General features: G+C 35.9%; 1 protein-coding gene across 1 annotated transcript; it reads left to right on the top strand.

Annotated features, from left to right (window-relative positions):
* Positions 1 to 17,349: 17,349 nt before the first annotated feature.
* LOC145793755 (uncharacterized) lies at positions 17,350 to 18,003 on the top strand. The gene has a single exon (XM_082876628.1). It carries the CDS (start codon positions 17,350 to 17,352, stop codon positions 18,001 to 18,003), a length of 654 nt encoding a protein of 217 aa, XP_082732754.1.
* Positions 18,004 to 18,292: the final 289 nt, after the last annotated feature.

Raw genomic sequence — 18,292 nt, 5'->3', positions numbered from 1 at the left:
AGATTCAAAATCCACTAGTGGATATGTCTTTACTCTAGGAGGCGCTGCTGTTTCTTGGAAGTCCACGAAACAAACGTGCATCGCACGATCCACAATGGAATCCGAGTTCATTGCTTTAGACAAAGCAGGTGAAGAAGCAGAATGGCTTCGTCACTTCTTAGAAGACATTCCAATGTGGCCAAAACCTGTGCCAGCTATTTGCATTCATTGTGATAGTCAATCTGCAATAGGCAGGGCACAGAATCACATGTATAACGGTAAGTCACGACATATTCGTCGTCGACATAATACCGTAAGGCAATTGTTGTCAAACGGAATAATCTCAATAGATTATATAAAATCTAAAGAGAATATTGCGGATCCGTTAACAAAAGGTTTGACAAAAGAGCTAGTGTATAGTTCATCGAAGGGGATGGGATTAAAGCCTATTACATAAGAGTCGTCATAATGGTAACCCTACTTATATGACTGGAGATCCCAAGAACTAAGTTCAAAGGGACAACTAAGTTATGTGTGGCTCGCCAGAAATCACCAAGGGATTAAAATTCCTACCCATTCCTATGGTGAGAGTGATATCTGCAACATATGTTGTCTGCAGGGGTATAAGGATAAGCTTTGCTTTTAATGATTACTTATATCTTGATTAAGACATAAAATCAAGATGAGTATAAGAAGATACTCACAATAAGAATCACCTATATGAGTGTTGAACTGGGGCCGGTTCTATGAGAATGAAGAGGCTAAATTCTCTAGAAACACTTATGAAAACCAGGTGCGTTCAAGGCCAAAATGAACACAACAGTGAGAACCACGATGTGTTAGAAGATATTTTGTGTGAAATCTGTTGTCTTGGCTTACACAAACGGCTGAACAATTCAAGGCATCGCGTCCATTGGTTAGCCAGTAAGTCCGATAGGTTATCACTAGGGAAGGTTCAAAGCCGAACACTACCTATCCTGATGCAAGATATTTTCGACTTATGCTCTTTCGTTAAGTCTGCATATTGTTGCATTTCCGTTGTCATCAAATTCCATTCATGTGGGGGATTGTTGGAAATGGTTAATTTTTCCTCAAGTTCGGTCTATTTTTTAGGTGGGCCCCGAGTGTCGTTTTACTCGGGTCAAAGTGGTAACGCGTTCTATGCCGCGTTGTGATTCACGTGGTATATTTGGTTACTCAAAACCATTACCGAGTGAATGGGAAATTGAAGCCAAAGTGTGCTCCATGGAAATGGAGTTTTGGTGGAAATTCCTTAAGGTTGTAAATTGACTTGTCCCACATTGATTTGGTGGGAGGTTTTGAAAGGGTTTATAAGGCTTAGGGTGTGATACTTGGGGTGTGCCCCAAGGGGTACCCAAGTGTTTTAGAGGGAGAGGTTATGGGCAAAATGGGCTAGACCCATTGGACCCAAAAATCACCACACGCGCGCGCGCGCCGCCGCCGCCGTCCGTCCGGTCGGTCGGGCTGGGCCTGGGCTTGGGCGCGGGTGCGTGGTTGGGTTGGGCTTCTAATCTTTTTGGGCCAAAAACATTTGAATTTAATTTTATTTTTTTTATTAAAATAAAAACCATAATTCAAATTAAATTAGTTTGGATTTTTTGTTCATCCAAACAGGGCCCTTCCCGGTTTCAAACAGAAATAAACTGTTTTGGAATTAGTGCACACCCAAACAGGGCCCTTCCCGGTTTCAAACAGAAATAAACTGTTTTGGAATTAATGCACACCCAAACAGGGCCCTTCCCGTTTTGCTATCTGTTTGAATTCAAATCCAACAGGTATCATACCTGTTCAATTCAAAACCAAGAGTTACATACCTGTTTAATTCAAAATGAAGAGCCACCTTCACATCTATAAATAGGACCACCCTCATTTGATGTTAAGCATTCAGAAATTTCGTATTTCACTTCTGTTTTCTATTCTTCATCTTGCTGCATTTTATTTTCAAAAGAAAGAGTGTAAACACTTAGTGTGTTCGTAAGGCAAACAATTAGTAGTGCTGCTATTGTTTGTGGAAGATCATTTCATCCTGGGAGATAGACGTCCGAATTCTGAAAGCACCGTGGAGAGGACGAATCTGTCTTAAGGAGACAGTGTTAAACACTGGACTTGATCAGAGAAATAATTCGAAGAAATTAAATCAAGTAAGTTATTTAATTACTTTCAGTGTTGTTTTTATTTGTGTATTTATTCAGATTTTAATTTTGTTTTTGTAACAAAATAAAATCTGTTTTGTTTTTTATTTATTTATTTTTATTTCGAGTTTGATTTTTGTAATCAAACATATTCTCTCCTTTTCTTTATTTCTTTATATTCCGGTTGTTGTTTTGTACACAACAGAATTAAACCTTTTTAAATACAGTGAAGATTGTCCAACAGAATGATCTAAGGTTCTTTTAGAAACCATGGCTGATAAAATCAAGATTACAGATCAAAACCAATTGTAGGCTGCAATACAGTGTGAGCGATAGTGATTCGGCCATCTGATAAAAAAAAAAAAGAATAGTGATTCGGCCAAAAGGAAGAAAGAGTTATTTACAAATTGCAAGCTCCTCCATCTGATGGGCTTTGGAGGGATCTGTGGAGTGGAGAGACAACTGTGGGTGTTTTGGAAGCAAGTGTGTTTAAACTACGAAGAAATCAATCTAAAAACACACAAAATCAGAGCTGATTTTTTTTCTGCAGAAAATAGAGAAGAAGAGGAGCAAAGCAGGGGAGAAGAAGGGTGACAATTGAACAAATTTTTCTATTACCTTTCTTGCTTCTCTTAGCCGTTTTTTTTTTTCACTTTTGGGAAAAAAATTAAGACAATTATTATTTGAATATAATATTTTATGTTATTGCCTTTTTAATTTATTTTATCTTTTTGTAATTATTTTAAACCAAACTTTTTATGCCAAACAAAACCTTACAAACTCTTATATATGAAATTATATTAATTCAAGTACCAATAAATTAGGATCGGGGGATATTGCTGTCCCTCAAGGCAGTAGGAACGGCTGTGCCATCAAACGGCACAGTTTTGATAATTTTTTTTTTCTTTACTTAGGCGCCTACAAATCTCAGTAAGGCCTCACTTTGTTAATTACAGACAAATATAAATAAAAATATATACATATATATATTTACTTATAATTCTCAATACCAAAAAGTGTCACAATTTACCCACTTCTTAAGGTATTAATATTATTTAATTACTTAATTTCAAAATTTTTAAATTTATTTTTAAAATTTACATAATAAATATTTAAAATTTTATGATTGATATTATAAAAATTTATGACTTAGTTATGACGTTTGAGAAAATAAAGTTGTCACTTGTGAATAAGTTAGTGAGGGGGCATAATTTTATGAAAGGAATACTATTATACTCATAATTCATCATTTTCAGCCAATAAGGTATTTCAATATCATAATAATTTATAAAATATTGTTACAAGTAAATTCACTATATTATAATTTCACATGTGCACAATATATAGAATTCTGAACATTTTGAGCATGTTTGATTACAAAGATTATAGCATAAGATTGAGATTGTTAGTTCATGAACTCACAATTTCATGTTTGATTGCAACTTTTATTAACCGGTTTATGTGTATGGTGAATATTCAATCTGACGAAATTGACGAATTTTTAATATTGAGAGGGATTAAGGATCATAATTTCAAGTATGAAAAAAATATAAATAAAAATGAATACATAATAAATAGTTATCTCACTAATTTAATTAGATAACTAATCCTACACTAATTTATAAAATTATTAATCATTTCACTATTAATCATATTAATTAGATAAGACTTTATAATGTTATTGGATTGATTTATACTCTAATGTAGTTTACTAGGGTAAAATAGAATGAAGTTGAATTACTATTCTTTTACAATAATTTTATTTATAATTATTTTTATAATGAATCAAGAATGAATGATAAGGGTGCAAACCATATGCATCCTATCACGAAATATATAATTTTATCACAAAAATTTGTAATATCAACCACAAAATATATAATCTCATTATAAATTGATATAATAAAAAAATATCATAACTAAGATACAAACTTTTGCAACATCAATCACAAAATTTTAAATATTTTACACGTTAATTTAAAAAACAAATATAGAAAATTTGAAATCAGGTAATTAAATAATATTTATACATTAATAAGTGGGTAAATTGTGAAATACTTTTTGGTATTGAGAATTATATAAATATAAATATATATATACATACATACATATATATATATATATATATATATATAAAATTCTCTACACGTAATGCACAAAATCCAAAAAGTTGTGTGCAAAATAGGCCTTGACTGTACGACTAAGTGGGGGAAAAAAAAATTATGTGTCAAAACTGTGTCGTTTGATGGCATAGCAGTATCCCCTACCCCCATAAATTAACTCTAATTAACAAAACCCAACTCAAAACATAATTAGAATTAACTAAAGCATAAGTGATTGTTTGGATACAAAGTTAAACAAGCACATTACATCAACATTGCTCCCCCCTAATGTGCTGCTCCATAACTCCAAGTAACTCTCTGAAAATGCTGGAACTTTTCTTTGGGAAGAGTCTTAGTGAATATATCTGCAATTTGTTCATTTGACCTGCAGAATTTGAGCTGCACTTCACCTTCTTCAATTGCTTCCCGAATAAAATGATGTTTAATTGCAATATGACGAGTGCAGCTGTGAAAAACAGGATTCTTAGCCATGGCAATGACTGATTTGTTGTCACAAAAAATTTATGTACCATCTTCTTACTTTTTGTTGGACAATCTTCACTGTATTTAAAATAATAAATTCTGTTTGGGTACTAAACAACAAATAGAATATAAAAGAAAATAGGAAATGACAGAATTTGTTTGATTACAAAAATCAAACCAGTAAAAGAAAATAATATAAATAAATAAAACGCGGATTTTATTTTGTTACAAAACAAAATTAAAATCTGATTTAAATAAATAATAAAACAGAATAATAAATTAAACAACTTACTTGATTAATTTCTTCTAATAATAATCTGATCAAGTCCAGTGTTTGACACTATGTCCTTAAGACAGATTCGTCCTCTCCACGGTGCTTTCAGAATATGGACGTCTATCTCCCAGGATAAAATGATCAATTACAAACAATAGCAGCACTACAAATTGTTTGCCTAACGAACACACTAAGTGTTTATACTCTCTCACAGAAGTAAATAATGCAGCAATATGAAGAGAATGTTTGCAGAATTACGAAGGACGAAAATTAGAGTTACAAAATCCAAATGAGGGTTGTCCTATTTATAGATGGATAGGTGGCTTTCCATTTTGAATTAAACAGGTACAATACCTGTTCAATTTGAATTAAACAGATACAAATCTGTTTAAGGCATTGTTTGGTTTGAAATTCGGGTGGATTTGAATTTGAACATATAAAAACAGGAAAGGCCTTGTTTGGGTGTACAGGAAAAAACCGGACCAGTTTAATTCCGAAATTAATTTTTCAAAAAATAAAATTTAATTCAAATGTTTTTGACCCAAAAATATTAGTATTGGGCCGAACAAGCCCAACCCAACCACACACCTGTGCCCAAGCCCAGCCCGACCGGACGGACGGCGATGGCGGGGCGCACGTGGTGATTTTTGGGTCCAATGGGTCTAGCCCATTTTGCCCATAACCTCCCTCTCTAAAACACTTGGGTACCCCTTGGGGCACACCCCAAGTTCCAATCCCATGCTTATAAACCCATTCAAAACTTCCCACCAAATCAATGTGGGACAAGCCTTATTCAAACCTTTAAGGATTTTTCACCAAAACTCCATTTCCATGGAGCATACTTTGGCTTCAATTTCCCATTCACTCAGTAATGGTTTTGAGCAACCAAATATACCACGTGAATCACAACGCGGCATAGAACGCGTTACCACTTTGACCCGCGAAAATCGACGCTCGGGGCCCTCCTAAAAAATAGACCAAACTTAGGAAAAAATTATGGTTTTACCCAGAATTTTATAACCATTTCCAACACTTTTCGCAAACATCTTCAAGTATTCTCCTACTCCTTAACCAAATTGCTTGGGAAGTTTCCAAACCCGCTGAAACATATTCAACTTCTACAAATGATTGTGCCACACTTTGTTGCTTCTTTGATGCCCAAGAAAATACTCCAGAACCCAAGGAAAATGCATACCCAGAGGTGCTTTTCATATCATCAGTGTAGCCACCCCAATCACTATCACAAAAACCAAACAATTTCATAGTTGAATCTTTGCAATACTTGATACCATAGCTGGTTGTGCCTCGAATATATCTCAAAACTCGTTATGCAGCACCAAGATGATTTTTGCTGGGATCATTCATAAATCTAAAAAGCAAACTTGCAGCATACGTTATATCCAGCCCTGTAACTATAAGATACAACAAATTTCCAACCAAGCTTATATACAACGAACCATCAACTTTTTCCTCTCTATCTTCCTTTGTAAGTTTTTCATTCACAACTAGTGGTGTGGCCATGGGCTTACAACCACTCATGCCAAATTTCATTTAAATATTTTCAGCATATTTCTTTTGAGATTCAATTCCAAGAAAATGATTCAACAAACCCATGTCACTCATTTCATATCTTCTCATCATGTCATTTCTAAATTCTTCAATCATTATCTCATCGTTACCGGAAAATAACAAATCATCAACATGCAAGGCAACAATATGAATTGACATACCTTGATTTTTCACATATAAGGTTGGCTCACTCTTGCTCTTCTTGAAACCCTTGTCGATGAAATAGAAATCAATTTGGTTATACCACGCTCTTGGAGTTTGCTTCAACCCATACAATGCTTTCTTTAATTTATACACCTTGTCGTCATCTCCTTTTATTTAAATCCCTTGGGGTTGTTCAACATACACTTCCGCTTTCAATTCTCCATTCAAAAACGCAAATTTAACATCAAGTTGATAAAATGACCAACCTTTTTGGGCTACTAAAGGAATGAGAGCTCGAATGGTGTCAAGTCGTGCAACCAGAGCAAATGTTTCTTGAAAATCGATTCCAGGCTGTTGTGTGTACCCTTTTGTACCATCCTTGCCTTATTTCTTTGGAATAAATCATCCGAATTCAACTTTACTTTATAAATCTACTTCACGCTAATGATTTCCTTGTCTTGTGGTCTTTCAACCAATTCCCATGTGTTGTTCTTCTCAATGACTTCAATTTCTTCTTCCATTGCTTTCTTCTAAGCTTCCTCTTTAATTGCTTCTTCAAAACTTCCAGGTTCCACTACACAAAAATTGCATCTAGCATACACATCACTCCAACTCCTCGTTTTTTTTTTTTTTTTTTTTTCGGAGTTGAGCTAGGTGAGGATGAATTAGAATTTGACCCTGAACTTGGAGAATAGCTAGAAGTTGATAATGAACCTGCCCTTGGTGAGGAATGATTTGAATCTTCATTATCTTCATCTTTATGTGTTGAATTTTCTTGCTCCTCATCAACTAGGACAAATTGCTTCTCAATTTTACCTTCTTCCCAATTCCATGAAGCATTCTCATCAAATAACACATCCCGATTGATTATAATCTGATTTTTCTTCAAGCTATACAATCGATAACCCTTGGATTTGCTGCTATATCCCACAAAGATACATTTCTCACTTGTTTCATCTAATTTGCTTCTTATTTCCTTTGGAATTTGAGCATAGCAAACACATCCAAAATACTTTGAGATGTTTTACTAATGGCTTTTTCCCACTCCAAGCTTCTATGGGAGTTTCGTTCCAAATGGCTTTGATAGGACACCTATTTATCAAATACACTGTTGTGTAAACAGCTTCAGTTGAAAAATTCTTTGATAGCCATTTTTCATGCATCATAGATTTAGCCATTTCCATTACCGTTTGATTCTTTCTTTCGGATACTCCATTTTGTTGTGGAGTATAACCTAATATAAGTTGCCTTTCTACACCTTCATCTTCACAAAATTTGTCAAACTCCTTAGAGTTGTATTCTTTGCCATTATCACTTCTCAAAGTCTTTATGTAGTGCCCACTTTGTTTTTCCACCATGCTCTTGAATGTCTTGAAAATAGTGAATACTTTGGATCTTTCCCTCATGAAATACACCCATATCATCCTTGTATAGTCATCAATAAAAAGAATAAAGTACTTGTTTTGGGCATGGGAGGGAGTTGTCATAGGCCCACAAACATCTGTATGAACTAACTCTAACATTTCTTTGGCTCTCCAAGCAACTCCTTTAGGAAAAGGTTGCCAATGATGCTTCCCAAGTGCATATCCCTCACAAACATCATGTATTTCCTCAATACTTGGAAGTCCTTGGACCATATTCTTTTGGTGAAGCACTTTGAGACTACGAAAATTCAAATGCCCAAGTCTTCTATGCCATAACCATGACTCATCATTCGTCGCAAAGTTGAATATGAGCAAGAAGCTTCGATTCTTCTCCATTTGATTTTTTGCCACCACTTGCTTTGCATTTCTATCATGAATGGTGTAGTTGTTAGCTTCAAAATGGACTGCATATCCATGTTCCACAAGTTGTCCAATACTTAGCAAATTTTGCTCCGAGTTTGGAATGAGCAACACATTATAAATAAACTTAGTCCCCATCTTTGTTTCAACTCTTATGGTTCCTTTCCCCTTTGTATTTACTAACACTCCATTTCCCATTTTAACTTGAGAGCAAATTGAAGTGTCAATGTCCAAGAAAATAGACTTATCACCTGTCATATGATTGCTACACCCACTATCAAGGTACCAAACATCTTTTTTGTGTTTTGAGGCTGCTTGACAAGCATAATATAAGTTTCCTTCTCTATCTTTCTCCTCTAAAAAATTATCTTGTTGATTGCTCTTGACTTTGCAATCCTTTTGGAGGTGGCCAGAATTTTTGCATTTATAACATTGTGGTTTCCCTCGAAACCGACAATCCTTCTCTAGATGATTTCCCCTTTCACAAATTCTGTACTTTCTTGTATTTTCTTCCGCACTTGAACTTCTATCAATGTTGCTTCTACCTTTTCCCCTTGATGAATTTTTTCATCTACCTCTTCATTTTCCTTGTCTACTACCTCCTATTGATTCCTCTCTTTTGTTCATTACTTGATGATTCTCTATGACTTTTAGAATTCAAATTAACTTTGATTGGAATGCACTCTCTAGAGGCTTCCCTGATTGTTTTAACAACCTTTGTTCATGAGTTTTCAAAGAACCTATCAATTCTTGGACACTTATTTTAGAGATATCCTTTGTTTCTTCAGTTATTCCCACCATTGTGTTATATTTTTCTGGTAAACTAACCAAAATTTTCTCAATAATTCTCTTTTGTTCAACTCTTTCACCATATGATTTCATTTGATTGACAATCTCCATCAATTTAGAGAAATAATCAATTAAAGTTAAGATTCTTTCATCTTCAAATATTCTAACTCCCTTCTAAGAGTTTGGAGTTTGATGATTCTTACCTTTTTGTCTCCTTGAAATTCTTGTTGTAAAATGTCCCATGCTTCCTTTGATTTCTTGGCTTCAATGATTCTTGGAAACAACTCATCAGAGAGTGCTTGTTGGATGAAGAAGAGTGCTTTAGCATCATTTTTTCTAGTTTCCTCTAGCTACTGCTCTTGTGCTAAAGTTAATGTAGTTGTTAAATTGGGTTCATCATACCTATTTTGTAACAAGCTCCATAAACCTTGAGACTGAAATAAGGTCTTCATCCTCACACACCAATAATCATAATTTTCTCCTACAAAAAATGAGCATAGATGGTTGCTAAAGACCTATACTTTGGTTGCTTGAGTTAGCCATGGAGATTTTTTACAAAACCTACTTTTCTTCTTCACAGACCTTCTATTTTCAGCCTTCCTTTGCAAATCCAAGCTTTCACTTTGAACTAGGCTCTGATACCACTTTATGTTGGGTGTTTTGGAAGCAAGTGTGTTTAAACTACAAAGAAATCAATCTAAAACACACAAAATCATATTTGATTTTTTTTCCTGCAAAAAATAGAGAAGAAGAGGAGCAAAACAGGGGAGAAGAAGGGTCACAATTGAACAGTCCCTTGAGCAGATTTTTCTATTGCCTTTCTAGGTTCCCTTACAAGCTTTTGTATATGAAATTATATCAACCCAAGTACCAATAAAACATCTGGTCAAATTTCCTCCACATAAATCAACTCTAATTAACAAAACCCAACTCAAAACATAACTAGAATTAACTAAGCATAAGTGATTTTGTGGATACAAAGTTAAAAAAGCACATTACATCAACAACAACAAAAGAGTAAAGTTAAAAATAAAACAACAACAACAACAACAACAACAACAACAACAAAAATAATAATAATAATAATAGTAATGAAAAAAGGAAATTTTAATATAGCCACAATTGAAAGGGGTGTATCATATGCATACCTAATTATGTTAATGTTTTTTTTTTAGTTATGTCATAATTTTTTTTTTCTTTAATTATGACATTATTTTAACTATGACTCATGAATTTTTTAGTTATACTTCATGTTGTGTTAAGTTATGACATTTTTATTTTTTTAGTTATAACTCAAAAAGTAAAAATTAAAGAAAATTAGTCTAACATTCCTCTCTAACTTTGAGTAGTAGGAGAGATCCACAAATTTTTTTTCTATTAGATAAGATCTCTTACATTCTTTATTTCTATTTTATTCAAAAAAATACGAACTTTACCCTTACTCTTTTTTCTTCTCTCTCTCTATATATTTGAGTCTCTCTTCTTGCTCTCTCATCCATCTTTCTGATCTTTCTCTTCTCAAACCCTAAAACCCAAATTCACTACTTTCTCACTTTCCGACACCACCACCTCTGCTTCCTTTCGCTCTGACAGTCGCTTCATTGCCGTCGCCGGTTCTTACTCCGGCATCATCTTTCCATTTATCTTCTCTCATCTCTTTCTCTACAAATTTGGAACTTTCCACCAACTCACAATCTTCTCTTCCCAAACCCTAGAACCTAAATCCACTATCTCCACATTCTCTGACACCGCCACCTCTGCCTCCTTTTGTTCTGGCAACCGTTTCATCACCACCGACCTTGTCCATGTCTTCGATGCTAAGTTCAAAACCTCTCTCCGCCGCCTTTCCAGTCATGTCCGCTCCGTTTACCTCATCTACTACCATGAGGATAGGTCATTTATTTATTTGTTAAAGAATAAGAAGTGGGTGATCATAGACAATAATAAACTTACGGATTTGGAAGAATTTGGAGGGCCTGTTGAAATTTCTCGAGATTTATACCAAAGAAATTTCACTAGACTTATACTAGGTAATTATCTAGACCTATACCAAAAATTTCTTTGGATCTATACTATAGAATTTGAAAGATTTGTTGAAATTTCTCTGAACTTATACCAAGTAAAATTAATTTGAATTTTCTTCATAGAGAAATTTGTCTAAAATTTGCTTAAATTTCACTGTACCTATATCTGAAATTTCTCTGTCATGTTGATCTTCTTTGGTCATCACACACTTGCAATATGAAAATTTCTTTATCATGTTTATTTTCTTTGAAATTTCTCTACAAATGTATTCAGAGAAATTTACTTACATATTGATTTTCTTTAACATATTTGATTTTCTCTGAAATTTCTTTGCAAATGTAGTCAAAGAAATTGACTTGCATATTGATTTTCTCTAATACATTTGACGTTCTCTTAAATTTCTCTACAAATGTAGTTAGAGAAATTTGCTTGTATGTTGATTTTCTCTAACACATTTGACTTCCTTTGAAATTTCTCTGCAAATGTAGTCAGAGAGATTTACTTTCATGTTGATTTCTAACTTAGTGAAATTTTGTCATTTTTTTTTTCCTGAATTTCATATTCATCATCGATCTTGTTTGATAGATCTCGACAAGAGATTCCAAAAATATAATTTTTGTTGAAAATAGACATCTAAATCAAAAGTTATTGAATTTTTAAGTTTTGAAAAATTTCAAAAAGTGAAAGACGTTAGACTAAAGTGCAAAGATATTTTGGTCCAATAATTTTGTAGGGAAGAAGCGCATGTTTTTTAGGGATCTGAGATAGTATGAAAGTTTGGAGTGTCCTTTATCTCCTAAAATTATAATATTAAGGATCTTAAAAAAATCTCATAAAATTATATCATTTTCTTTTTTAATTATAAAGTGCATGTGGTACAGTGTTTCCCAAAAAATAAAAAAACATATATATGAATCAATAAAATTTTATAAAATTATGTAAGGTAATGTTCAACTCTTGTAATGTTTCCAAGCATCTTTTGTTTAAGATTTCAAAAATAAATATACATGAGTTAAGATTTTATAAATTTTATTTATGTGATCAACAAATTTTTTGAGTAATAATATGAAAAAAAAAATTATATAATTTTCATACATAATAATATAATTTAATATAAATCATTTATTTTAAAATAAAATAAAAAAATTTATATTAATTTTATGTATAAATAACATTTTTCAAAAATCTGGATTCATGTGGCATCCTAATCCTAGCATTGTTCCTTAACAAAAACACGATGGGCCTAACAGGCTCAAAGAACAAACAAAACCGCACCAAAACCTAGGGGTGTAATTTTGGCCCGTGGCCCGCGGGCGGCCCGAAGCCAGTCCGTGGCTTAAGGTGGGTCCGGCCCGTTAAGGCCCGAGCCCAAGCCTAGCCCGAGGCTTTGGGCTAGGGCCTGGGCCATCGTTTTGAAACTCGGCCCGGCCCATTGGCCCGTCCAAAAGCCCGGTCCGAGACCCGACCTGCCCGATGTCTGGTGTTATTTTTAATAGAAAATAATAAAATTTTGATGGAAAAAATAAAAAAAATTGTTTAGGCCCGCCCAAAACTTGAGCCCATGGGCCCACCCTGAGGCCCGACCCGCCCCAAACCCAAATACCCCTGGATTGGTCCTAGTTTTCTGACCTATGAGCCTGCCCGATTTTTTGACGAAAGCCCGCAAGACCCAACATGGTCCCGGCCCGAACCCAAACCCGAATGGTCCGGGCTGGGCCAAAATTACACCCTTACCAAAACCCGACAGCTGAAGAAGAGAAAAGGCTTTCATGGCGGCAAAGCAATCAGGACTCGACTCCTTTCTTTTCTTCTCTTCTTCTTCTTCTTCTTCTTCTTCTTCTTCTTCTTCATCGGATGATAAAACCCAATTAGGGTTAGGGTTTCTTGATTCTTCTGAAAAGTCCCTCCCTCCCCACCTCCTTCCCTTGAAGTTCTTCCCTCAGAGGTATTTCCATTGCATAATCCTCTTTATATATATATATATACATCTTTATAATATGCATGTATCTAATCTTTTATTGGAACAGGTTTTATCATCTGTCATATATACAGTGGACCCTGTGAATTTGAGCGGATGCACTTTGCTCAAGGTAATTCCTTTCAACCCATTGTTTGTTTACCGAGAAATTATGGGAAAATGAACAATAGCATTTCAAAGTTTGAGTTCCCTAGTTTTGGGTTTCCAAGGAAATGAGTACTAATTTGACACCTAAATTCAAAAACAGAAAATCCTGAGGTTCAAAGTTTTAAAATTGTTTTGATTTTGGTGTATTTTCTGAGTGTCCAAACGGAGCAAATACTGGAATATTGCGTGTCAACTATATATTATAGGAAGTGACTAAGAAAAGCAAATGTTTCATCTTTGGTAAGGAAGGGTGAGTACTCAAGAAGTTTCCCATTTATCCAATTTTGACTTGGTCCCGGGTAAATATGAAGGTATGTAAGAAATTTATTCTCTAGATTTTTACCTCACATTATCCTTTTGTGAAATTTGATTTACTTTATTATAAACATGTACATGTGCAGGATTTATATTGAGGATTTGCATAATGTGCTTAATTATGGTGTAGGGGAACTAAAACTATGTTTCACTCGATTTAGTTAAAACTCTGCAATCAGAGATCCAAGATGGTCAATTATTACTCACTGGAAAGCGAGTTTTAGAGGTGAGCTCCTATTACTGAAGTGACCTCTATTCTCTAACGCTATGATGCATATACATGTTTTAGATGAATTTGGCTACAATGAAACTTTTCTGCGCTGAATGTCATACATATGCATTACATATGTTTTGTCATTGCATATCTTTTTGGATGTCTACCACATGGCAATGTGGCTGTTTGTTATATTAGTTCTATTTTCTTAAATATAATGTCATTGATGTAAGCAATGGCCCTGTTTGGTAAGACTTATTTCCAGCTTATTTCAGCTTTTAGCTTAATTTAAGCTATTTTGATATATTTGGTTTAGCTTAACAATACAGCTTATAGCTTTTTGTAAGTCAAAAATCAACTTATTCTTTGAGTGGGGGAGGAGAAACTTAATTTATAAGTCAAAAATCAGCTTATGTTCACAGTTATAAATTATAAGCTGTTAAACTATAAGTTATAACCACTTTCCCACAGCTCTACCAAACGGAGCCAATCCTGTGTTTTGAATTGATTATGAAAGCTAATTTGTTGGTGTTGGGATGTTGATGTCAATGGTTCAGGGTCATAATAATGTGAATGTGATATCTGGACTGAAGAATGGGTACAACATGCATAAAATGGTGTATTTGTTACTATGGGGATATTGTTCTATTCTAGTGTCATATAATTGGTTATTTGGGACATAGGGTTGCTAGCTTATTTATAATATTAAAATTCTATAGAATGATCAAAATAAAATAAGTTATAAAAAATGCAAAGCTCCCATGTTTTACGTAAACCATAATTTTTAGGGAAAATTTACTTTGCCCCCTCAAACTATCACACTAGTGTCATTTACCTCCTGAACTATCAATTTGAACAAGTACTCCCTTAAACTGTTAACATTAGTTCACTTTACCCCAAACCGTTAATGGGGTTAAATATTTTGACGAATTATCACACCTGCTCGTGTTTGCTTCAACTTTTGGGGTGCTTTGGGAGTTTTGTATATATATATATATATATATATATTTTAGGGCTGCAATTTACAGTCCAACCTAAGCATCCCCTTTCTCAGGTGTCATGACACAATAGGTTCAAACTTTCACTTTGCCGACCAATTATAGTCACTTACATTCGTAGACTTATTATACATGTAAAGATTTGACTCTCTCTCTCTCTCTCTCTCTCTCTCTTGCCAGTTTGTAGAGATCTTCGTATCGCTTTCCTTTCTCTGACTCTCATGAAGACAGCGACCCGTTGATAGTTGTGGAAGTGATGGTGTGAGTCGTAGTAGTGGTGGTGGTGATGAAAGGCAGAATGTCCCAAGAAGGCAAATAGCATGGTCAAGGGAATGACGGAGGTGGATGGCAACCAGTGGTCTGTCGTCATGGTGGCAGGGGAGTGTGGAGCAGCAGGGCAGACGCAGCCATACACTTTGTTTTTGTGGATAATATTCCAGAAGCTATGGGGACTAGAGGGTTATACAATATCTTCTCCAACTACGGGGTAGTCATGGATGCTTTTATTCCAAACAAGCGAAGAAAGATGACACGATCTCGTTTTGGCTTTGTACGTTACAATTGCTCTGTAGCAGCGGACATGGCAGTACAAAAAGCACATGGGCTTTGGTGTGATGACAGAGCACTGAAGGTCAAAATGGCAGAGTTTGAAAAGGTGTTTGGTCCGAAGCCCAGGTCGAGACAAGTACCACAGACAAGAATGGCTGCAAATGACAGTCTCATGGTTACTGCTGAATATCAAAGGACCAGGTCCTTTGCTGAGGTTGTGAGAGGAAGAGGTATCCAAACTGCTGCTATCCAAACTATTTATGCTGTTGAGTAAAGTAATGGTTGGTTGTACAAAAGCGTAGTAGCAAGATTAAAACCATCCTTATCAGTGGTTGATTTTAAAGAGGAAATAGTAAGGCAAGGCTTTGGGGATGTTAAGGTGAGACTGGGTGGGGGAAGAGATATGGTTCTAACCTTCACCTCAGTTGAAGATATGAACGTCAAATTTCAGGAAATGTAAGAGTGGCTTAACGCATGGTGTGAATCAGCTCATGTATGGCGGCATGGGCTGGTGCTCGAACAAGAACGACATGTCTGGCTAAGTTGTTATGGAGTTCCACTGAATCTGTGGAGTTTCTCTACATTTAGCAGCATTGGCAAGATCTGGGGTGTAGTGGATGCTATAGATGATGATACTATTCGGCTCAACTCCCTCCACTATGGTAAAGTGAGGATAGCCACGACTAGTATGGATACTATTAATCACACCATTAATCTGGAGTGCAAAGGTACACTATATCCTGTGCGGGTGTGTGAGGAACAAATTATAGTTTCTAAAACTTTGCAGGATCAATGTGTATGCCAATCCAATAAATGGAAGAATGGAGTGGGGTCATCTTCAGAGGCAAGTGCAGAGGCCCAGATCACGGACAAAAGCAGCAGGTATGAGGAAGAAGATGACGATGTGGAGGTCCAGATGGACAAGAAGTCAGATCTACGGGGTGATGTGGAGGTCCAGCTGGGCAAGAAGTCAGATTCACGGGGTGATGTGGCTGGAGTGGGTACTATTGTATCACCTATTCTTGCAGATGCACTGGACGGGGATGATAGACTGAGAGATGTCTCAAAGGTAGCTGAAACTGATATGATGAAGGAAATGTCAACGGAAGGTGGCGCACGAGTAAATCAATTGGCAGAGGTAGGGACGAGCTGCCAGCAGTGTGATGATAGTGTCAGGCGTAGGGTAGATGGTGATGTATATACTCCTGGGTTCATTAGAAGTTTAAGTGGGTCTGAAAGTAATAGGCTGGGTATTCACCTTGAAGTGGCTCTTGATGGGGCCCAAATGGCAGGTGGGTTGGTTGGGTCGGCCCAAAGAACTGAGGGGCTAGTTCAACTTAGTAAGTCTAACTTCCAAGACCCAATTACGTTTCTAGAGGGGCTTGATCAGTGTGTTAACCGTAACACAGTTGGTCCAAAGAGTTTTTTAGCCCATACTACAACAACATCCGTCTGTCCAGCAAAGAAGGAAAAAATGAAAGGAAAAGCACTACCAGTTTCAACAAAACAGTTTCAGAAGCAGCAAATGAAAGGGAAATTTGATGTTTCCACGGGGTTGGGGGCATCTTCATTGAATTTGAGGAAAGGAGCAGTGTTCAGGTCGGCAGTAGCGGCCATCTCACTATCAATGGCAAGCGGAAATAGTAGAGGAAGAAGATTATTGACGGAGGCGGAAGCTTCAATTCAAATAGGCAAAGCCCTCGGTCATGAGTGTGAAGGCAAAGAAGAGGAGGTGCTTAGTAAATTGCATGATCTTGAAGCTCAAGACCAACAAAGAGCAAGGTCGGGTGAAAGGGATACGAGTTAGATTAAAACGATCGGCTGGGTAGAGGGTTTTCATATGCTTATGAAGATACAATCCTGGAATGTGAGTGGAATTGGAAGGCCTGAAAAGAGGAGACAAATAAAGAAAAGTCTTGCAGAGAGAAAAGTGGATATTGTGCTATTACAAGAAACCAAGAAGGCAGTAGTTGATTCTACCTTGGTTAGGTCTATGTGGCCTGGGGATCAATTTGATTTCATGGCAGTAGATGTGATTGGTCAAGCTGGAGGGCTACTATGTATTTGGAACCCTGAGGTGTTTCTCCTAAAGGATTGCTGCAGTACCCAGAATTTCATCCTTTTATCAGGTACATTATTTTCCAGTTTTGATTGTGTAATTATTAACGTTTATGGTTCTAACGAGGTGGCTAAAAGAAAAGAGACTTGGGATGTGTTAGTGAGGTTGAAATCCAATTTCTTGGGGCCATGGTGTATGGGGGGTGACTTCAATGAAATAAAGAACATTTCCGAAAGAATAGGGTGTTCGAGAAGGGATCGTGGGATGAGGGACTTTAATAATATGATTGAACAACTCGAGTTGATAGACATTCCAATGTTAGGGAGGAAGTTTACTTGGTGCAATTCTCAAGCTAGGGAGAAATGGAGCAGAATTGATCGATTTCTCCTTAATTATGAGTGGGTGCAGAATTTTTCCTTCAAATTATGGGGGCTTCCTTGATTTTTGTCCGATCATTGTCCTATTATTTTGATGGAGGATGATAGGGATTGGGGCCCTAAGCCTTTTAGGTTCCTCAATGCCTGGCTGCTCCATCCCAAATTTTTATCTTGTGTTCAACAAAGTTGGTCGGAATCTGCTACGGATGGATGGGCAGGGTTTAAATGTCTTATGAAGTTTAAAGTACTGAAACAGGTCCTCAAACAGTGGAATGTTGCGGTGTTTGGTAAGATTGAATCAAAATTGAAAAGTGTAGAAGATGAGGCTCATGCTCTTGATTTGTTAGCTGAGG

Source organism: Camellia sinensis, chromosome 6 (genome assembly GCF_055761805.1).
Source record: "Camellia sinensis isolate YWXY chromosome 6, ASM5576180v1, whole genome shotgun sequence".
Taxonomy (NCBI): domain Eukaryota; kingdom Viridiplantae; phylum Streptophyta; class Magnoliopsida; order Ericales; family Theaceae; genus Camellia; species Camellia sinensis.
This window is presented reverse-complemented; position numbering and strand designations above follow the sequence as displayed.